A 23,494-nucleotide genomic window follows, 5' to 3' on the forward strand; every position below is an offset into this window, starting at 1 on the left:
TCCGGGGCTGTGAAGGCAAGTCTGTTACGTTCTTCAAAGGCATCAGACACGGTCTCTAAGTGATGTTAAAATAAAAAAGAAAACATGGAAGTAGAAGAGTTTTAAAACTGTTCATTGTGTAGGTAAGCGGGCCTCTGCTTTCTGTGCAGGTGTGTTTGTCCTTGGCATTGCTGTGGGAACTGTTTCGCTGTTTCCAGCGAGTTCTCCCGTGGTGGCTGCCAGAACACGCTAAGGAGGCGACGCCTGGCAGGCTGTGCGCGACCAGCGGCGCTGCAGCCGCCAGCCTCCCGCATTATCCTGTAGATACTGGTCCGTTGCAAAAAAGGTACTGTGTAATTTTGAATAGAAAAAGTACAGCTTTACTGACTTCAGTCATACACTGTCACCTTTCAATTAAGGTATGAGTAATAGTCAAAGTTGATCTTGAAATGAAGCACACGTTTTCTTTCCTGGGTTGTTGCAATGTAATCTAAAACTATTTTGACAGCAGCGAAGATACCAGTTTGCTAACATGAATGGCTTTAACGTAACTCCATTATGTGGAAAATGAATTAATGGGAAAGTCATTTAAAGGTTAATTTGTTTTATTGTATAAAGCATATGCTTAACACTTCCAGAAAATATTTCTCAAGGTCTATCGGCAATCTTGGCATTAATTTCTATCATCAGAAACGTGCGTTTCAACTTTCTTCTGCAGTATGCAATGAGTTAATTTACAGACTAATCAATTAAGTCTTAACTAGCATGAAGCCTTCACTGTGGCCTTCAAAAGATGACCTAAGACTTTTTTTTGCGGTTGCAAGTATTGGAGGTGCCAGCTCTGCTGGGCGGCCGTGAACCAAGAGCAGCTGCTTCTGCGGGAGTGGGGAGAGGCAGGCTCAGATCTATGACTCTGAGCGATGAAGTCTGGCTAGAGCCTGAACCTGTGCTTCTGGAGGATCTGAAAGACAAAAGCTTGCTCATGGGTGCGCAGAAACCCCTGCGTGCGACGCAGCGCTTCCGGCAGCAGCTTACAAGCCAGCCAGCAGCAGCGTTCGTTCGAGGCGAGATCCCCCGCAACCATCTCTGTAGACGTGACCACGAATGGCTTCAGTGACTCGCGGGGATGGTGTCGGACTGTAACCGACCCAAACGTCACAGGCACCATCAGCTGAGTATTTGTTGAACAGCGAAAAAGGTACCAGAAAAGTGCACGCTATTGAATTAGGAAAGGGAGCGCACGCTGCCAAGTGCAACGTGAGGCTGGAGCTCAACCTCGGGCTTTTGGACTGTGGAACCGCTCGCTCAGAGCACAGTTAGCAACAGCAGGTGTCATTATTCTGCAGTCACAGTTTCGATCTGTGATGGATGCAGAAATAAACTGAATTGTGCGCTAGAAAAAAGTCTAGTAAAGATGGGTGAGTACGAGGAGGAAGTTTTTTATAGAGTGTTCAGGAAATAGAAGACTGAGCAGACCTTCAGGAGTGAGAAATTCTGTCATTTAGGGACCAATTTTGATGGTTTACACTTTAACTTTAAAAAAAAAAGAAAAGCCAAAAACCCACTGCTTGCACTTACCTGGTAGAAGCCAACGAGCTTTGTGTGGATGGTGATCGAGAACTTTGACTACCACCAGCAGACGCAATTGTAGGAAGCTCTAAATTGGACTAGAAAATTTGGAAAGAAAAAAAAAAGTTGCCGTAATGGTTGTATAACAGGACTGGGTTTGGGGAGGGAGGGTCATAATCCTTTGTATTTGAAGAGATGTTGGAAGCGGATGAACACTTTTCCTGTTACACCCCGAGTAGTTTGTTGTGGAATTTAGGAGTTACCCTTGAAGGATGCTCAGCAGCAGACTAGAGCCATCAACCAAGATTTTGGTGGCAGTTAAGTGGAAAGCTCACCTGGTGAAAATACATCTGAAAGGGCGTAGTTAAGTCAGGATTTGCTTCTAGAACATCAGCTAACAATTTGTTGATGTTTCTGTTGAAGCTTTTCAAGTCACGAAGATCAATGTCTCTTTCTTCTTGTGTTTCTGTTTTATTCTTCTTCAGAGCCTGAATTTCTCTGGATAGTCTGGAACACTTTTAACACACATATTTTTAAAACATTGCTCTTATGACAAATGCAACACTTGTTCAGAAGCCTGCTGAGTTTAAATGCTGTGGGTTTAGCCATATGACCGTCTATCACCACAAATTAGAAGTTGTCATTAATGAATATACAGACCTGTTTTATAACCCTCTCTAGTTTTGGCTTCTGTTCTTCTACGTCTCTGTTCAGCTGCAAAATGAGAGCTTCTTTTTCCTTCTTTTGCTCTTGGAGGAGGGCCTCCTGCTTCAGAACCGTATCAAAATTTTTTTCCATGCTCTGCAAAGCCATTTGAACAGCAGGTTTAGTTGATAAAGCCGTTCTGATCTCCTTTCACTTTTTGAATTACTTTGTGGGAGGGTCTGATATCGCTACTGCTTGTAGCTCAAGCCATTAGTGCCAACGCTAACACCACTCACCGCTTTCTGCCTGTCAGCCTGTTTAGTGGGTAAACACCTGGATAAAGAGACCACCAGGCAATTTACGTATCTTTAAAAAATTACTGTAAAGGTACTGTTAGCGAAGTTCTACGTATGTATTTTCAGATGTGCCTCTGAGCAGTGTCTACAAACGGTTTACTTGGCACGGTACCAACTCCCCAGTGCAAGCGCTCCTAAGGAAAATACCTTGTTTGCCCTGGGAAGAGGTGGATGCCTTTGTTGGGAATGAGTAAAGTCAGCTCTGTGAGGGTGGCTTTTTTTTTTTTAATAAATAAATAAAAAGGCAGGAAAGGTCATGCCTTAACACCTCATTATATCCTAGGCCTGACTCCCTGACAAAGACGTGCATCCCTCTTCCCTACTTTCAGAGATGTTATTTCTGAAGTACGGTGGTAGAATAAGCAGTAGGAAGGTTTGTTAACCTGTAGCCAGTGACTCAGGGCTTAGATGTAACGGGCTGCCTCTGGCTGCTTCTGACTAAGAAAGTTTTAACTAAACCATCACACATCAGAATTAAGCATGGGCTTTCTGATAACAAGGGGAACCAAGAGAGAGTCCTTGATGTGGAGCCTGGAACACAAGCTATCCTTTACCTGCATTTAGTGCCCAGCCTGCTACGTTCAGAGTCAGCTAGCTTTCTGGAGCTAAATTAATCCTGTTTAACCTGAAGCACCCTGAATGCTGATAAACCAGAATATATTCTAGAAAAATCCTGGGGCTTAGATGCCAGAAGACACAAGATGTGGGGATTTTAGTCTCTGCAGGACCGGAGAGGATGATATAATACAGTGGTGCACACTCCACAAAAATACAACTGCTTTCTTAGATGCCAGAACACAGCATCTCTCAGTGTGCATCTGGGATTTTGAAACTTCCAGCTGCACGGGACTGAAAAGCCTCAAGTTTCATTGGGATTCAAGAAAATTTAAACAAGTACTAAATTTTTGAAATGCGAGGTAGAGCCTTCTAAAAAATCGCACCCATTCACACAAAGCACAGGATATAAAAGAACAGGCAAAAACTTGACCCAGAATTTCCTCGTCTTTAAATAGGACAGCTTGCATGGATTTAGCTACATGCTGCAGTCTCGTCTGCTTGACCAAAACTTGTACTCATAATTTACCTGGAGATTTTCCTGAAGTTCCTTAATCTGCCTGCATTTGTACCTGTATTTTTCATCAGCAGCCCTCTTCTCTTCCTCTAGTTTCAATTTTTCCTCATACTCCTCACCTGTGATCCCAAACAATGAGGCAGCATTAATGCTTGACAAGCAGCACATACAACTCAAATTTCACTTTAAAATAAGTTGCACTTTGGAGTAACTGCATCACAGAGCATTGCTACGTCAGTGCTGTCAGCATTACAGAGACCTCAAGGTTTAAGGGTTTTTTTTTAAATAGTCTGGTGCTAATTCAAAATCACTGTGAAAAAGGAACTGGCTTCATGAGAGTGAATGATTTAAGAGCTACTGTTCCCAGAGCCAGCAGAGGGCACAAAAGTTAAATAATCAAATATTTTCTAGAAAGTAAGTTTATGTAATTTCTTGCGGTGATGCTTTTTACACACTAAAAAAAGAAGAGTCCACTGAAGGAGAGCACACTTATGAGGTCTAAGTGGCAACGGAAACAACAGGGGAAGACATTTTCCAGAATTCTGAGGAATTTCCACATATCCAAAAACTCAAGAGTTAGGTAGGCCGTATCTTAAAAATCTGCTGACACGATACTAAAATAACACAGTTTAAGTAAGTTTTACTCTTCCTTATCATTTTCCCAGATGACAGGTTACTTCTGTAATTTCCCTGAGTAGCTGTGTGCGACGCAGCGCGACAGCGAATGGCATGGGGTTTGTGCTGTGCAGCGTTACCCGCTGGACCCACACGCTTCAGTGAGCACTCCTTTCTCCCAGTAATGGCTTTTTTCCTCAGTATTCACCTTTATGCTTTGGCTCTTCTGAATGCTCCTACTTAGCCTACCTACATTCTGTGACTAGCCATTAGGTTCACCAAAACCAGCTGCAGGAATGCAAATATTAGGTGAGTAGGCCTTACCGCACTCTCTGCTGTGCTTATTCTGCTAACTAGCCCCAGCAGCGTGGGCAGTACGCTCCCCTTTGCTACCACCCGTTCAGTCTCTCCCTGTGATTCATGCTTTTGTGCCATGGAATTCCCCCACTATGCACATGAGCTCCACCATCATCCTTAACTCACACAGCAAACGGCGATTTCTATTTTACATACTTGTCTCAGTGATTTCCTTGAAGGAGTTTCGGTAATTGCTGTTGCAGTTATTAAGGACGCACAAAGTGTTTTCCAGAGCTACAATTTCTTCTTCGGCTTTGCAGATCTTTGCATCTAAATCATCACCTTCACGTTGCAGTGCTTCCTTTTCCTGTGCAGCCTGAAAATAAAACTGGTATTTTAGGTGACTGCTCGCATACTGAAAAGATCAGGACAATTATATGAAAAAAAATATATATACCTGCAACATTTAGGGGTTAAAATCCTAGGCAAGATATGGGGCTTATCTGCATTGTCAGGCTTGAGCTGAGCTTGAGTTAGCAGGTAACTGGACAGAGTAGTTATTTACAGTACGGGAAGTTCTGTGAGGTAGTTCATCCACGTGCCTGCCTCTCCCTCTGTCTCGCTGGGTCCCGATTAGCAGTACCCACACTGCGGGCAGAGCAGCTGGCGTGCCTTGCGCTGCTGCTGTGAACTGCGGCACATGCAGCACATCTGGTTCCTTTGCCCACAAAATCCAAGTAACAGTTGAGACTGTACGTGATACAAAACCACCGAGTACTAAAGGCCATCCGGTTTGCCCAGGAGTTACTCATACGGAAGTCTTCGTTCGACTGGTCGGTGAGATCTAAGACACACAGCCAGCGGGCGAAGGGACATGTTTTCGATGGCCCCTGAGAACACCTGATACAGTGCAAAGTCTCCATAGCTGGAGAGGGGCTACACCCACAGCAACCACTCGGGTTTTACTGAGAGGGGCTTGTGCTGTGCTGGATCTCACAGTAGCAGAACTACCATCAGTAAGGAATTTTAACACTTAAGAATAAGATGGGCTTTAGAGCCAAGATCGCGGTTAGAGGCATCTTGCTTTAATAGGAAATTGGAGAATTTGTGGATACCAAAAATAATAGGGTTTTTTTTGATCCTGAATCAGGGTATTGCCTTATGGACGAAGACTGAGTTTTTTTGTTTCCCCAATGAAAAGCCGAACAGGCCGAGGTAGCTGATAAGTAAAAGGGGGAAGTTGACATTCTTCAAGGTTTAAATGCCATATGGTTAAATAAATACCTAAAAATAACTCTGAAGGGTAGAAGACTTTAAGATCAGGTGAGACTGTGATAAACTTCAGTTTATAGCAGCTTAGCACGTGACTGGTACGTCTTGTGGTTTTGTAAATTAATGAGCACTGAAGGGAAGATTTCCAAACTGCTTGGCGTTAAGGCTCCACTGACATTAGGCCTGGCCAGAGCTTCATGTGAAATCGCCGTATCATTTAAATAACCAACGGTGTCAGTGTAAAACAGTCAGACTGACAGGCAGGCAGGCAGGCAGGCAGGAGGCTGTCTTAGAGAAGAGAGCCCAGGAAGGTCTGCAACTTAAATACTTGAATTATAAGAGTTATGTTAATAGAATACCTTAATTACATAGTAGGTATGCGTTTTCTCCTCTTCTCCTTCAGGTGGCATCATGGCAACAGTAAGAATTTCATATCTGCACCTCAGTTTATGAATTTTATTCAGGCGATCTTGAAATTCAGCACTGATTTATTTGGGGAAAAAAAAATGGGTTGAGGACGTGTCTGGTAGTGTTTTGTGGGCAGCTCTGGTTACTGCAGTTTAAGTTACTGGTGTTATTCCAGCAGCCTGCCTGTGCAGCAGGAGACAGGCAGGGCAGCAGTTGGGTTTGCTCCTCTCTCAGCCACAGCCATCCACTCGCCTCTGCGTACCGACATGTCTCACGCAACTCCAAGCTGAGGCAAATTTATTTTCCTATTCCAGCTCACTGCATCTTGGAGGGGCTGTGCCATGGTCCTTCCCCAAAATTTTTAAAGGTTGGGCATTTAAATGCTACAGCTGCACAAGCTGTCCCCTGCTGATATTATCTTAATATTGCCACTACTAGATGAGTGTAAGCAACAGTAGGCAACAACCCCAAATCAAATTACATGGAAGTATCAATTAGCTGTGTAATTATCAAAGGAAAAAAGCCCCACAGTCTGCTCTCTCAGTAAGCAGTTAAGCTTTAGTCACACACTAAATCACTCTAATTTCCTATTGTGGGGGGTGTGGTAAGCAGAGGAGTGAATAAAAAGCCTGCCAGATTTCAGCAGTTCAGCCGCTGAAGCGCTGGCTTTTGGCTGGATATAGATACTGGGATTTCAGAGCTAGAACTGTCCCAGATACTTTGCACTGATTATTACAGAAGGGAGACGTTATTTCATGTGTGGTTGCTTTATAAGAGGGCACATATATAATTCAGAACATTTAGTTTTGTTATATAGGACACATAATGGACAGCTCGTTTGTTAAAAAGGTAAAAAAAAACAAACCAAGCCAAACAGACGTACTGTATGAGTCAAAGAAGTCAGTTTTACCAAGCAGTTGGGAGTAAACCCTCTTTAAAAGCAACTCTTCTGTTTCAACTATTTTGTCATACCTCCAGACACACGGATTTCACATTTCCTGATTATCTTGAAGTATGCAGGGTCACACACCTGATAGATGTTTACTTTAAAAAGGTGGTTTTATACTGAGGCTTCCTCTCAGTACTGTAGAGGATTGCCACTAACAGAATAAACAGTGATCTCTTGTTCACCAAGCAGCTAAAGCTGTAGGCTGGATTTCAGAGACAGGATCTCATGCTGGCCTCAACTGTCTCACTGTATAACTTTGAAGAAGATTTATTTAATTCTTAATTTCTCCAATTGGTTAAATTGGGTAAAATGCTTCTCTTTTTCAGTAAGTCCCCATATAAAACGTACTCAGTAAGAGTTACCAGTTTAATTTATATAATGATAGTTACCTTATGCGTTGTCGTTCCTGATCCACAAGTCTTATCTGGGAATCCAGCATTGCCTTATGAATCTTAATTTCCTCAGTTCTTTCTGCTATGGCTTTCTTTAACTCCAGTTTTTGTTTTTCCAGTGTTAGAACTTTCTCTGTCTTATTACACAGAGTATCTTGAAGACGGTTCAATTCTAGTTTTAAGAGATTATCTTCAACCATCGTCTCCTAATAAATGCCAAAAAGGTCTCAAAATAAGCAAGCATAATTTTTAATTAAGTTAATAATTTTTTTTTACAAAGCATCAGTTATCTTTAATATATATACACACAACTGTAAAACTCATTTTGCTCTGCATTTAGAAGTGCTCTCACTTTCTCATTTGCTGACAGTTTACACGGCGCGTGCAATAGGGATAGATTGTTTCCTGTTTTATACAAATTCATCAGAATTTCTAATCCCAACTGCGATTCCCGTTGTTAGACTTCTCCGTCTACAACCTTCTTTCAACTGGGGTGGTTTCAGAGAAATTAAGCAGACCTTACAAGGCACATTCTGAAGCAGTTAATGTCTCATTTGAACCATTATAACTGTCTTGGAATATGTTCTAGATTCTGTAGGTCTTCAAGTCACGTTGTTATATGAGCAAATTTATATGTACCAAAGCTTATGGAAAGCAGCAAGTGGTGAACTTCATTAGTATGCAAAGACTTTGAATAATTTTTTAAAAAAACCTCCTATGGATCGCAAACTCTAACATTTTCTCCTCTGAGTTCTTTTACACCATCAGCTTCTTTCTTTTGTGCCCCTGAATTTCATCCCCAAAGAAAAGTTCCAGGTTAGGAAAAGAAAGAGTTTTCCTCAAAAAGCAAGTGCACCAGTTCATAGCAAAACTCTTTCCCCGGCTGCTTAGACCCTGTATTGTTCTGCTCCCTTAGTGCTTCCTTCAGGAAGGCTAGAGCTTATTGCAGGAAAAAATGCACAGTAATTAGAGGACTGGGAACTGGGGTTTTCTGTTTATCGAAGTATGGGGAGAAGGACTTCCATTTTATCTCTAATGCCTTAAATTGAATAGATCCAAACCATCTGCTGGAAAAATTGTCACAATTTAATAACAAAACTGAGCCAAACTTATTAGCTGGCATCACACATTGAGAATAAAAATTCAGTGCTAGGTAAAGATGTCCTTGACCAGTAGATACATTTTCTATTTTAAAGGCAATTGTTTCTCAGGAAAAAAAGGAAAAAAGCCCAAACGAACTTTACACTGGATACAGAGGAGAAGCAACACTTTGCCTAGTAAGGTAAGAGTGATGAAAATTATTTCAAAGTTTGGGAAGGAAGGTGTAAGTCAAGAAACCACAGAGAGGGTTCTTAGGGATGTAATGATGTAGCACTGTGGGAAGCAGACAACAGCCTTCAGATCAAGCCACGAGTTTACGTGTTTTAATAAACAAGTGTGTCCTGTGTTAGTAAAGTTACAAAACAATACTGTACCTGCTTAATGGCTTTAGCTTTTTTTAACTCCTGATCTGATCTCTCATTGAAAAGATTTAGTTCATTTATCTTGACCATCATGCCACTTGTTTCTTCTCCTGTCTTGTCCATTGCTCTCTTGATGAAATGGACATCACTCTGTTTCCAGACAAGTTATGTTTATTTCAGTGAATGTAGGTTGCAACAATAGCTAACAGTTAATTTTAAATGAGATCTTTTCAAGTCCTGGAACCAGGCACCATAACCATCTTGTGGCCCTATGCTGCTCTGCAAACAGTGCCTAGAGCATTGCAGTCCTCATGCAGAGTGTTGCTGCAATATTAATGTCCTTGCTCGTTTTATGTGGAGTGTAGTAATTGTTAGGTACACAATATACACCCTTTGGCCAATAAGGCAGTCCTCATGTAGTCACGTATTTTAGTCTAGGTAAAAAAAAAAAAAAACAAAAACAAAAAACAAAAACAACCTCCTGGCATGTCTGGCCATGACTTTGATACTCGTAGCTCATCTCCCTAAAACCATCTGTCTTTGGTAAGACTCCAGAGTGTGAATACATTCCTGGAGGTGTGTTTCAGTGTTTGATTGTACTCAGTGCTCAAATCTTGCATCTCCTCAAAACAGAAGCGCGGGCACCAGTTGCCCGGCCTTACATCTTGTTATTGCATGGATCTCCAGTTAAAGGGCCCTCCTGTAAGCAGTTTATTCCCCTCACTACATTGGTCAAGTTTTTTCTTAACTACCACTAAGAAACCAGTTGTGATGTTTTATTAAAAACCTGACTTTTGTCTTTGTAAGGTTTCTCTTTGAAAAGAGGTTTCTAGATGTGCTAAAAGGTAGCTGATCAATAAACAAATATATTTCTTAAGAAATTATGAATTGGCTACAGAATAACTGGTTCATATCTACTAGCAAGGTAAGTGCATTTTTAGAGAATTAATGGTGGTCACTGGATAGTGGAAAACATGCAAAACTCTCACATGGAATAAAGACAGAAAAATAGTATTTCTGAATTACAGATCAGGATGGAGTCAACTCACACAGCGGATCTTCAATTCAGTAATGTTATGTTACACAATTTTAAATGCAACTGTACTTATCATTTGATGAAAAATATAAAAGTAGTAATATCACAGAATAACATTATCCTATTTCCACACGGTCCTAACAACAAACTCAGACGTTTGCAAGCAGTCAGTGCCATCCTGAAATGGAAGCTAAACTCTACTTTCCAACACTTCAATGCTTGTCTTCACACTAAGATGTCTCAGTTGTGCAGTAGTGACCTGTTTTTCTGGAAGGTACAGGGAATACATGAAGTTTTCCACACGGATTACACAAAGTTCATATATCTTTTAATCTAACACCAAGCTATTGATTAATCTACATAAGTCACTGAGGCTTCCAGATGTTACACAGCCAACCTGACGTCCTAAGGAAGTTACCTGAAGCTTCTTGTGCTGTGCATGTAAGACATCATATGCGTTTTTCTTTTCTTCTAAGGTTTTCTTAAGCTCAGCAACTTTTGCCTCCAAAACTTGTTTTTCATCTGCATTAACCTCTCCTTCTAACCGTGACAGCCGCCTCTGTACTTGCTGAATATAAAAATCCTGTTAAAGTAATTTTTAAAAGAATTAATAGTCTGAGATAAGCAATTATAGCCTTCCTATAAAGCTGAAACACTGTATATAAACTTGGATCTAAATGTTGGCTTTAGGACAGTCACCCAATTAAGCTATTGTTTTTACAATAATTTACAGCTTATAGACCTCATTAGCAAAGTATTCTTAGATGACTGATGTGCAGCGATGGTGCAGAGTAATCTTCTAGAAGAGTAACAAAGCCTACTCAGCACAGTCTGCTGTAGGGAAGCTTACAGTGGTGTTGCCATCTTGCTGTTACCAGTGGATGCTGATATGAAAGAGCAAATTTTCAAAGTGGTGCATAGGAAATATGCACAAAATCCAATTAGGAAATAACAGGATTTTGGCATGTACCTCTTGTATTGCTTTAAAAATTTACCCTGAGGTGTCTGTGGTTCAGAGGGATCAAAGTAAAGAACTGATTTGAGAAATTAGTAGGAAAAGCAGCAGATCCAAAAAAATAATGAAATACATGTGTGCCTAATGTAGGTAATACTATAGGAAGTTTCAGATATGTATGGATAACATTGAAATCTTAGAGACAGAAATAAATGCAGACTTCGAATTGTACTGTATGGCATTTCCAAAATGGTAAGGTATTGACAAAGATTACAGAACTCAAGCAATTTACCCTCAGTAGACCCAAGAAACAACCATACTATGGAAGTATGTTAATATTTTACCTGATTATATATTAATTCTTGTTGTTTTAATGCATCTGCGTCAAGCCTGTGCAGTCGACTCTTAAGATTTTTAAGCGATGTTCGACTACCTTCAATTTCCGCCAGAACACACTTCTCCTTATCCTTCTGCACCTTTAGCTCTTGAGTCTTCTTGAAAAGTAGTTCTTTTAACTGGTTCATTTCTGTTTCTTTCTCCTGGTGACAAAGCAGTCATTAAGTAGTAAGAAATAATTAATCCCATAAGAATAATTTCTGAGTAATTATTAATCATATATAGGAAAATAAAAAACTTTCAATACTATATCCATTAATATGAACATGGAATTTCACTGGTCTTCAAAATGGTTGCCAAGAAAAGTCTCTGACTTGAAGAGAAAATAATTTTTAATTTTTTAATTTTTTTTTAACTTGGATCCTACCCTACTATTACATGACCCTTTTTTTTCCATTATGGGAATGCTACTCTTTTCAGCCTTTCAGAAAACTAAATTCCTGTCATCCTTTCAAAAACCCCTCCTATTGATTCCAGTATATGCGGATATTTGGAGAAATACAATACAAAGCTGTTCAGTGGTTTATTAGAAGTTGTAACTCTGTGTGTATGCACATGTGTGTTTATATAAATTGGAATAATTTTGTTTCAAAAATTAATTACACATTTTAAAATCACTTCCTTTTTCTGAGAGGTAAGTTGCCATTTACACCTATATCAGCACAGGAAATGAGCTTTTAGTGGGGTCTGTTACAGTGAGACAATGCTGAACATTTCAGGTAACCTGAAATGTACTGAAAACAAACAAAATTGAGATTTTCTTTTTATAACCCTAACACGAGGACAACTTTATTCTTTCCCTCCCTCCTCCTACCCCTGCCCCACCCCATAACCCTAGCTCAGGCCGTTCAGCATGCTGGTTCCCTGTAAGGTAAGCCTCTAAAACTCGCGATGTGGCATCACAATCCTCTTCCAAAAGACTCATTTACATTTAGCTGAACTCTGGCACAGAGTTCAAAGATGCACATTTAAATTAATACAGCAAAACACCTTAGAATTCGCTTTTCTACACTAATTAAAAATTTGCTTATTCCTGATTTTATGTGTATACATTGTGAAATTTGCTTGTAAAGCATCTTGCTAGCTTTAACGATGGTGAAAGATACCTTAACTCCTCTAAGAGTTCATAATTACATTCTACCACGACAGAATGTTTTTGTAGTTGAACTCACTGTAAGTGCGATTCAAATCCAAAACGGAAAAGCAGGTGTAAGTTTAATCTGAAATCATTACAGCCTGTAGCGTATTACGCTGATGTCTGTGGGCCTGACCATGCCTGAACAAAGGAATTTCATTTCACAAGTAAACTGTTTTAGGCATGCACCCAATTCTGAGCTGTACTTCTGAAGCTAATGACAATGATGAATTTGTCTACTAAAACCGGATCATGATTTGACCTTAATTTCATAGTCTTTCTTGATAATATCTAAATTAGTTTATTTCATAGAAAGTGTTTCTCTCCCTTTAAGTGAGGTTGTTAACAAAGATATTCAATAAGCTTCACTGTGCAACAGTGTTTTGCCACAGACTGAAGAGGGAGAGGTATCACAGAACTGAAGTGCAGAACAGTGACGTCTCATCCCCATTGTTCCTGTAAATATCTCTTCACAGTAAATTAATAGATGCAGCAAATAGCCACGTGTGTAACAGTGATGGAAAGCATGCTTCTGACTAATATGTTAGAACATTGGTAAAGAACAGTTCATCCTAGTTAAAATATTACCCTGAAGCTGTGGAGCTGCCAAGCTCAATGTCATCTTAGGTTGTCTGCCACAGATGCCAGTGAAGAAACCCTGCTAACGGCTTAGCCACCCTGCTAACAGTCTTAAGGGGAAGCGAATAAGGTTTTCATTTTAATGATATGTTATATCGTTGCAACTTGTTTTCAAATTATCTGAAAAACCCAACCAGTAAGTAAGGCGTGTCATTTAAGAAACTCTATAAAGGAAAGGTAACCCCTCTACTTTTCTGCACATGTATTTTAAATGTACAGTTAATGCCTGTGGAGTTAAAAAGTTTGAACAATAACACTCAACCTGCTGCAAGGCATTGTGTCACGTACATGCTACAGGAAACACAAAATAGGGGAAAAAAAAGTATCCAGTGGTATGCACAGACACAGCTTTTTGTCACTTGTGTGGGAACGCCTGCTGTCACGTTGATTTAACCTGATCATTTTACAGTAAGGAAAGCTTCAGCATAGTCAATACTTTATTGTCCAGCAAGACGTAAAAAAGAAGAAAAAACCCAACCAACCAAACCTGTATCAAGTTCAGTGAGACACTAAGTAGTAACAGCCTTCAAGAGAATTAAAAGCAAAATGCCAAAACAGTAGGAACATTTTCTGAAATGCAGGGAAGTTCAAATGATTGCATTACAACATTGCATTTATTCAAAAGCCCTCTGCAGCTCATCAGATGATAATGAATTAGGATACTTTTACTCCTATACTTAATTTGCAACATAAGAAGTGGGTTTTGAATTAAAAAAGTAGTATTATTAGACATGTTAAAAAAATAGTCACCATGTTACAGCTTGTACGTGCCACTTCTGAGAACAAAATCTTTATTCATCATGAATATGAAATCTAAAGTGAGCCAGTAATTATTTAATAGTCCACAACAAGTTAGATGTGTCAGGGTATCATGTAGTAGAATTAAAATAACGAAGAGGAGACTAGACCAGCCAAATTTGATTAAAAGATTTCAAAATCTTTTTTAATCCCAATTTGCCAAAATCATAGCTCTTTGCAGGTTCAGAAGTTTTGGCGGTGTTATACTAAAGCCAAGAGGTTTTCAGTGGTAACGTTACTGAAAAGTCATCCTGACAAGATTCTCAATCTTTAACAACCTTATTGATGGGAAACAGAAGTTCAAGGACCCTTGCTTCTCAGGAGCCCATAAACCAGAATGTTTAGAGACATGAACTCCCAGAAGAGCTAAGCAAAACACAGGATTTTGAAATTTTTCAGTATTGTTACACAGCAGAAGCAAAACATTACTGTGTCTTTATAAGAAAATTTGCCACGTTCCAGTAAATAACTTTTATTTCACTCTAGCCAAGAAGTTCTAAGCAGCTTCTAGCTGATGTCAGAGGTAAATTCCCTGTTCAGTACACTGATGCCATCAGAATACTGGTTTTATACCGATATAACAGTTCCAGTATCCTGTGTTAATCTACAGCGACCCCATCTTCTGCATTTCTAGAGCCACGTCATATTAATACTGATGTTCCATTTTAATCCATGTTTGTTCTAGATAAGCTTGCAAATTCAAATTCAAATGAATCCTTATTTGCAGAAACTATGAAAAGCATTTTACCTTGACAATTTTTTCTTCTTCCTTTAGTATTTCCTCCATCCTCAAAGCTTTGTCTTCTGAGCTGAGCGTCTCCTCAGTCACAAGCTTCAGCTTACTGGAAAGACTTGCATTTTTTTCTTTAAGAAAGCTTAATCTAAAAAAAAAATTACAGGATTTCACAAGTTAAATGTATGTTGCATATACAGCACTGCCAAAACCAAGCAGCATACTTTGCTAAGCAGTTGCTTAATAAAGCAGGCTAAACTTTAACCCATGATAACCAAGGCCCTAACCGAGTTTTTCCACACCCTTCAAAAACAAGGATTACCAGGAGTATTTCCTAAACTGCCCAGTGCCAGAAACTATGCAGGACATGAAGTAGCCAGAAAGTTGGGGGCTTTAATCATCAACATTATTTAAGGTCCTTCGCTAGCTCAAGGATTTGATTGTATTACTAATCCTAAAAAATTATGTTTTTAAAGGTCTGTTTCTTACCTGGCTTGTTTTTTCTGAATTTCTTTCTTCAGATTGGTTACTTGTGTTCTCAAAGACTCAAGGTCAGAAGCAGTTCTGTCCGCAACGGATTTCAAAGCATCCAGCTAACAAATTACAAAATGGAACAATGGAGCTCTTACGTACTTTGGTACATGTCAGGATATCTAAAATTGTAAGGGACCTCTTTATTGGAAAGCATTCTGTTTCTTTTTAACGGTGTTTTCCAAGTGAGAAGCGCTGCAAATTCTGAGGTGCTGTAAATGGCACAGCTAGTGAACTCCATAGGCTAATTTACATAATCTGAGTACTGGGACAAAATGCTTCATCAGTACAAATACAGAATGAATTATGAAGGTGCTGTGGGCTGCAATTCTTGTCCAACATCATCTGTAGAAGTGGGACCCTGGTTTTAGAGAGCACAGCTAACTTTGCTGAGGTTCTTTGTGGTCATGGATACCCTTATGTAGCTACTAAACGTTTCTAATTCAAACTTTGTCGGGTACCTAAAATTATTTTGATTAAGATAAGGGAACACTGTGATAAAAACATACAGACATTTAATTTGGTAAAAAATACATGATAGCATACACTCATTGAACAGGATAGGAATACTTTACAATCAGCAGCTCATTAGTCTTCACAGTATCACTTAATAGTGTAATTGTCTTCACTTTCACAGATGAAGAAACCTGATCAAGGGTACATATAGCAGGTCTCTTCCTGTACCAGAATGAGAAACTGGGAGGTCACAAGTTGTGCAGCTGGCACAGTGGAACTGTAAGTCTGTCTCTGTCCTTGTTTCTCACTTGCATGCCACAGATATTCTACCACTTAATAATGGCAGCCTGTTCCCATTATCACATTATGTGAAAAGCATCAAGCAAGAACATCACTGCTTAGCGATGAAAACCTACTAAATCTGGGAATCCTCAAGTTTGCATGAATTTTAGGGTAATCTAATAGCCTCCACCTTGTTTAGCTACCTGCAGTTTCATTAGAATATCAGTTTATGAACCATCTACCACAGAAAATCTATCCAAAGTTAAGGCAACAGCAGATGCAAGTTTGTTTTTTAAAATCCCCAAGCTTGCCAAGTAGCCCAGTGTACCATTTTCTTGTTAAGGGAAAACTTACTCAGGTAACACAACGGTATCCCTTCTCATCAGAGCCATGACACTTGAAGGACCTCTTAGAAATACTTCCATAGGCATTCAAGTAATTAAGCAGTGCTGCTCAATCCTAGCTTTAAGTGCATATCAAATAAAAGTAACAGAGCAAGTATGGACAGCATCAAACAGCCCCATCGCACTGCCTCTCGATCAGAAAGCCATGTGAAAGTGTTTGGGCTTTTTCCCAAGAATTTTAACCTGGCCACCAGGGCCACCAACACTCACTTCGGGGAGCACAGGATAGGAGTTGTTTGGAATCCAGAAGAGATTTCTCCCATCTTTATACAATACTACAGTCTATGTATGCTAAAGGCAAGACGCCTCCTTCTGAAGCATCTAATAGCATTACACCATTTAAGAGGAAATCCATTCATTTTATACCAACACAACAGAGAACACAAGCTAATCTCCTCACCACTGTCAATGAAAGGACTATGTTGAGGGTTCAGATCCCAATAATCATGAGTAGACTGAGAAGAGCAGATATTTTGTTGCATTATTAAAAGTCTAGTGTAAAAACAGAGAAAAGCAAATGCTCTTCCTGTATTTCCTCCATCTGGTCTAAAGTTAGAGTTAAAAGTTATAGTTTCAGTCTGTTTTTCTGAACTGTTTGGGCATCCTTACCTCATCCTGCAGCTGAACTCTGTAGGTATCCTGAGCTTGGTATTCATTTCGGAGGCTGGCAGCTTCCCGTTCAGCCAAAGAAATTTTCTTTTCATATTCCATATTATTAAGAGTTTCATTTACCAAAAAGGAAGTCTTCTCTTTCAGCACAGTTTCTTTCTTTCTGATCTCCTGTTTTATCTCTGTGATTAGCTAGCAGGATAAAAATAATTTAGATTTATTTGCATGAGTTGTGTTAGATTAATAAAGGGTACAACCAGAAGATAGATTGCTCTTAAGACTCCTCTGTGTGAGACAGCCCAGTGATCACAGCGTTCTTAAGTCACCATATTCCACTAATATATCACAACACCAAATACAATTATTTTGGATTGGAAACTTCCAAACTATTCCAATAATTAAAAAAAAAAACCCCATGACACTATAAACTTATATGAAATAAAAATAATTTTTGATTGACTGAATGGGGGAAAGAGAAAAAGCTACGTGAACAAAACTTCAGACAGACTTGAAAAGAAGGAAATGCAGGAGGAAAAATACTAACAGTAGTGATGTTTACTTCAGCTGCCAGATTAATAGCTATTCAGTGAAAGTTGTGTACTTTGAAAGGTTAAGTTACTGGGAAAATTATACTGTAGTTCTAATGTTGAAAAAAATAATAATCTGTTTACAAAAGCATCATTAGGACCATTCTAAGGACTACTAATATATGGAAGGTTGGCCGGAGATGGGGTTTTTTCTGTTGCTGGGGCAGGTTTTTTTATACCTGTTTGTTGTTTGCTCGTTGCAGGAATCTTCTGACCTGAAATACTATGAAATCAAAAATATTTCTGCTAAATTAGACCATTATATTTTCTGTTTGGTAGTATTTCTTCCAGCTTGTCATCCTCTATTGTAACCTTTTTTTAGTGTTATATCTTAAGCCTATTTAAACCATGTTTCTGCTCAGGGTATACCTAATACCCATATGGGCAACAATACAAAGCCGATATTCTTTCGGCAGGAAAATACTGTTCTAGAAGAGCTAAGGATTTAGGTAGAGCCTTCCTGTACATGTAATTATGCTTTATCCACCGCCCCACTCCCGCCCTTCAAAAAAAGCCATTGCTGCTTTGGAATCCACATTTAAAAAATTTTTCTCTACGCTGATCCTTCAGGCTTTTTCTGGTGCATCTGTTCTATTGCCCTGCAGAACTTTCTGAGGAGTTCACACTTTTTCTGACAGAGTCAGGATAAAATATACTTTATTTGTACCTCCTGCATTGTACCATCTGTGCATAAGACACTGACAAAACCAAAGACAACTATATCTTTTAGAAATTAATTCTGACTCATAATGCCCAACAGGATCTTTTTTGGATTAGAAGAGTGCTGTTGCTTCTCTCAATTTGCAGAATGTACTTAAGGACAAATTTTTAATCATAATGTGATTATTTATCATAATTCTGACATAAATGTGAGTCGTGCATTTGTTCAGAGGTAGCAATGCCAATTCCTTCTATAATAAATGTTCTATTTTCTCTCTTATATTGCATGCCAGACACAGAATCCTCTCCTTGCAGCTGACTGTCCTTATGTCTAAGAAATAACACTCCATCTTGTTGATTCTTAGATCACAGAAAATACTGAAACTGGCATGCTTTGCATTTTCCAACAACCTTAGATTGACAATTAAACCTTGTAGAGTATCAAGCAGAGCACCATGACTTACACTGAAAGATACTGTATTCAAAATAAATTCTGAATATATTTCAGTAATATCTGAACTTTGAAACAACTTAATAAAATACAGAGGTAAACACAAAGACAACACTGAACACCTGAAAGACCCTATGTGCGACTGGCAAAATTCCTATCAATATCATAGATACGAATGAAGGCCGATATACTGATATGGATCAGTTACAGCAGTTTTACCAAAGCATAGTGATCAATCTGTTGATCTCTTTTCTCCATCTGTTGTATTGTGTTCTCCCACTGCCTGATGACTTCTTGCCTCTCCTGATGAACTCTGCGAAAATCTTCAGCTGTCTTGTCAAGCTCTATCTGTTGAAAAGAAAGCACCCCCATGATTTCTGATTTTGAAAGTTTCATATACAACAAGATATCTTCAAGAACCTTAAGCACAAACCTGAGCTGTTATGGTTTCTGTAAGCTCATTATCAAGAGCTCTACGCTTCTGATTTGCTTGCATGGTCAACTTTTCTACTTGAAGGGTTAATGCCTAAAATGAAAGGATATGAAAATAGAAAACAAATAAATAACGTCTTATAAATTTTTAAAGCTCTGCCATAGTCTGGGGTGAAATTACTGAGGCATCAATTTTATTGTGGTTTAGATAACAAAAAACCTGAGAATATAGCCTCCCAAATTTTTGATCGTACAAGAGGCCATCATCTCTTGTCAGCCCCTGGGACCCGACCGGATCTAGGCCAAAGTAACCCTCCACCACATATAAATGTGTACGTGGTGTCCTCAGCATCAGCTGTTTCACTTTACTATACTTACTATGCAGTGTGACTTGCTAACGTAAATGATATCTGTGAGACTGTGTAAGCTGAAGTTTTTGATTAAGTATTTAACGAGTAAATAATCAGTTTTCTCCTCCCTGTATTTAAAGGCTCAAAAGAATATTAACCAGGGATACTTCTCTCTAAATTAGTATTATATTTGAGAATGAACCCTTATATAAAGTCTGAATTTGTGCCTATTTATATCATCTTTCATTATTCTGGGCAGCTTTACTGAAATAGCCATACTTTGTTCTCAGTAATATTAACCAGTTCAGTTCTAATGGGGAAATCTGCACTATTTGTCCTTAACTGGAATGCATTTTTGAACAAAGTCCTCTCTTAATTCACTGGCAGTGTCTTCTAGACTTTATTAGCCATTTGTGCACTTTCTCAGAAAACCTCAAACTTAAATTTTGCCCAGATGAACAAACAAATTAATGTCTTCAATTACGCCTTTCACTTGTTTTAAAACCTGATCTTTCTGACCTTTAAAGTGATCCTCATGCAGAATTGCTCTGTTGTGCTAAGCGGAAAGCAGTTTAAAAGCACTGTTGTACAAAAACTTGTCTCCGCCTTACCTGACTTAATAACATAACAAAGGCTTCAAATGCTAAAATGGTTCTCTGTTTTGTTTCTGAATTGCTGTCATTTCTACTTACTCCTAGTTTCCCTTCATCTTGTTGTGCATACTTCTGGATTGTAATAGCATCATCATCTTTACGACTTGATTCCTTTATCCAGCTCTCCAGAACTTCCTCATCACAGTTCATCTGTTGTTTTAAGTTTTCCAACTTCTTAGTGGTTTTACTTATAGTATTCTAAGAAAAATAGAGATAAATTAAAGGGTTAATATTAAATGTCTAATATTTTCCTGGAATAGTAATTGAAACAACCAGTTCGAGCTACTGTAAAAAGTTTACATACATCTTGTTGGCAACAGAACTGCTAGTTTTCTTTTTTTTGTTAATTGTGCATTATACTTGAGGAATGCTAACACAGATCCTGGTTTTAAAGACGGAACAGGGCAATAGGTTACCACAAACTTGAAATGCAAATAATTTTAAACAGAAAAGTCAACCTCTGGTGAGATACGCCTATGTGTGGGATATTTATTCTTTAACTGATCTGAGGCATCATAGGGTAAAGCTTCTCCCTCACACATTGATTTCCAGTTCTTAGACCCTTATCCTGCCTATCAGTTTACAAATGGCCCTACATGACTGTGAAGAGACTTCCTGACACAGCTGTGAAAGAATCTGGATCCAGCTGAATAGCAAAGATATCTTCATCGGGCTACCCATGCCAAGAGACTGGAGATTACAAATAGACTTAATGAGAAGAGAGAAAATAAAAACAATAAACAAATATAATTTAAATTATTCTTAGAAAGAAAAAGAGATGGTTCCATTAAACAGAAAAACGATTCTAATTAGATAGCATTAGATCACTTTTTTTTAAATGTAAAGCAAATTTTTGATCTTGGAATCATGCCCCAAGTTTATTTTAAGTGGGAAGATTTGCCACCAACAATTTAATTTTTTAACCATAAAGAAAATACCTGTGAGAATTCACAAGATGGTGACACGGATGTGTGGCTGTGTATCTGGCATTAAGAACATTAGGAACTGCAGTCTTTCAGTATCTAGCTAATATTTGCTAAGCCTTGACCAGTCTACACAAGGAGACCCTCAGTGTCACCCCACTTGCCTACAGAGGGAAAGGCACATCCAGATAATTGTTTATGAGATTTAATTATAATTAGCTACTATAATTTCTGTAAGTCCAAATGAGGACAAGTCACAAAATCTACTTGCAATATGGGGGTTTTCTTACAAAAATTTTAAGCCTTACTTCTTGACTGTTTTTCTTTCCTCTTAAGGAAACTATCTCATCTTCCAGTCGTTTAATCTCACTTTTGAGACGTCCACATTCTCTCTCAGCAAGGGCTTTAAAGTGTTGTTCAGTTTCGACTTCATTCTCTCTGGCTTTGTAAAGAGACTAGAGAATAATACAGTTCAGCATTTTACAATAAACAAGAGGCATACATCAAAAAACCACAAAATTTACATACAACCAAATCCCAAGTCAGAGATGGTATGATTTTGTCATGTAAATACAGGAATTTTCAGGGCAACTTTACTGTGTGGATTTTAGTATCTCAAATATACATATTCTAATATACACCCACCCCTACCCCCGTTGTATTGTACCAGATATCTACAGATCAACCATTTATAGTCCTAAAAATTCAGCTGAAAGATATTTTACCCAAGATTCCAAATCTTAATCTTTCAAAATCAAAATCCGAGTCTCTTGATCACCAGCAGCTTTACGTCTGATTCAGGAGGCACAGAAAAAGAAACCATTTTATTGTTTTGTGCAGAGACAGACCACCACCAGGCTGGCCTATAGCACTATATTGCCTAATCTATCTGACAAAAGTGATTTAACAGGGTTTTCTTCCTTGTATAATAACAAATCTATAATTTACTAGAACCTTCTCTTAAACAGAGACTAGTATGTGCTGCCTCTTTCTTTGTGTGCAGGTAAAAACTTGACTCTAGCACAAAAAAGAAGTTGCTCAGCTGCAGGGAAGTTTCTTAAGACTTTTACACCTGGGATATTTTACCTGAAAGGTGTGCAGCTTTGACACGGGACTCTTTAGAAATCTAAACCACCCATTTTGGCCAATTACTTCCAAGTGTAAGTGAACACTTGTACCTTAACCATCTCACTTTCTTTTCATGTTCATGAATTAACTCTTTACTAGCATTTCACAATTAACTCTTGACCATAATGGAGATTATAAAGTTGTTTTCCCCTTACACTGATGTTTTATTTTCCTTGACCGAATCATTCTTACAAAAGCCTCTATTAATATAGAATTCGAAAACTCATCATTCTTGGCGTTCTACTATGCACAGATCATTTGATCTTGGGTGGTCTTTCTAATGACCACCACATAATACCACCGATATGTATAGTTTAAATTTTGTTTCCTATGAAAGTCCTGACAAATCTCCAACAAAGCTGGCAGAATACATAGGGATACCTGCCACAGAAAGATACTACAAGTCCAATAAAGGGGATCTGCAAGAGGTAGCAATTTACCTGAGTGAAGCTCAATTCTTGTCTTACGTTTTTCAAATGAGATGTCATCGCTTCTATACGCTCCTCAAAGTCGGCCAACTCATTCTGCAGGTTTACCTTTTCTTTTTGCATCTTCTGCAGCTATTTAAGAGTTAGAATTGTCAAGCGACTGCTTTTAGTTGAGCACTTAATACCTGCAACTACTTAAAAATATAGTCTTAGCGCTTACTGACCAAAAAACACAACAAGGGCGCACCACATTCCTTCAAAGCGTTGAAATGAGAGATTTCGGAAGAAAACGTAGCGACAAAGCCACTTTTGCCATTAAGTACCGTTGCTTATCATCAAGCAACCCAACCGGCCGAGGTTCCGCGCCCGGAGCAGCCGCGCGGAGGGCAGGCGGCGGGGGCCCGGCGGCGGCGGCAGCCCCGCGCCTCACGGCCGGGGCCGAGCTCCCGCCCTCCCGGCCCCGCGGCTCCGAGCTCCGAGCCGCGCCGCGCCCTGAGGCGGGCGGGCAGGGACCGGCCGCCGGAGCCCCTCGCGGGCCGGGGAACCCGCTGGGGCCGCCGGGGGGTTACCTTTACCTTGCCCGCTCCCTCCCCGCCCGTCGCCCCGCGCTCACTTCGTCTTCCAGCGCCTTGTTCTCCGCGTTGGCCACGGGGACGGCGAAGCCATCGTCCCAGCGGAGCGCGGCCAGCACCGAGGCGGTGGAGCGGCTGCGGACGCTCTCCATGGCGGCGGGGAACCAGCTCTGGCGTCGCCGGGCCCCTTAGCAACGGCGAGGCGCCGGCGGCCGAGCCCCTGGGCGTCGCGGAGGCGGGAGCCGCCCCGCGCCCCGCCCCAGGCCGGGCCGGCGTTACCGGGCTGGCTGGAGGCGGTGGCGGCGCCGGCAGGCGCTTG

At 39.7% G+C, this 23,494-nt stretch overlaps 1 protein-coding gene across 1 annotated transcript; it reads right to left on the reverse strand.

The window, feature by feature from the left end:
- Positions 1-492: 492 nt before the first annotated feature.
- Positions 493-23,494, reverse strand: CCDC39 (coiled-coil domain 39 molecular ruler complex subunit). Its single transcript, XM_064458061.1, has 20 exons — positions 23,217-23,494; positions 22,616-22,735; positions 21,356-21,502; positions 20,164-20,322; positions 19,123-19,215; positions 18,909-19,037; positions 16,992-17,183; positions 15,199-15,302; positions 14,725-14,857; positions 11,353-11,547; positions 10,472-10,636; positions 9,030-9,167; positions 7,552-7,760; positions 6,165-6,288; positions 4,750-4,909; positions 3,634-3,740; positions 2,209-2,349; positions 1,884-2,063; positions 1,558-1,646; positions 493-940 (listed from the first exon to the last, which is right to left on the reverse strand). The coding sequence occupies exons 1-20, from the start codon at positions 23,325-23,327 to the stop codon at positions 778-780; spliced, it is 2,859 nt and encodes a 952-aa protein (XP_064314131.1). The 5' UTR covers positions 23,328-23,494; the 3' UTR covers positions 493-777.

Source organism: Phalacrocorax carbo, chromosome 7 (genome assembly GCF_963921805.1).
Source record: "Phalacrocorax carbo chromosome 7, bPhaCar2.1, whole genome shotgun sequence".
NCBI lineage: Eukaryota > Metazoa > Chordata > Aves > Suliformes > Phalacrocoracidae > Phalacrocorax > Phalacrocorax carbo.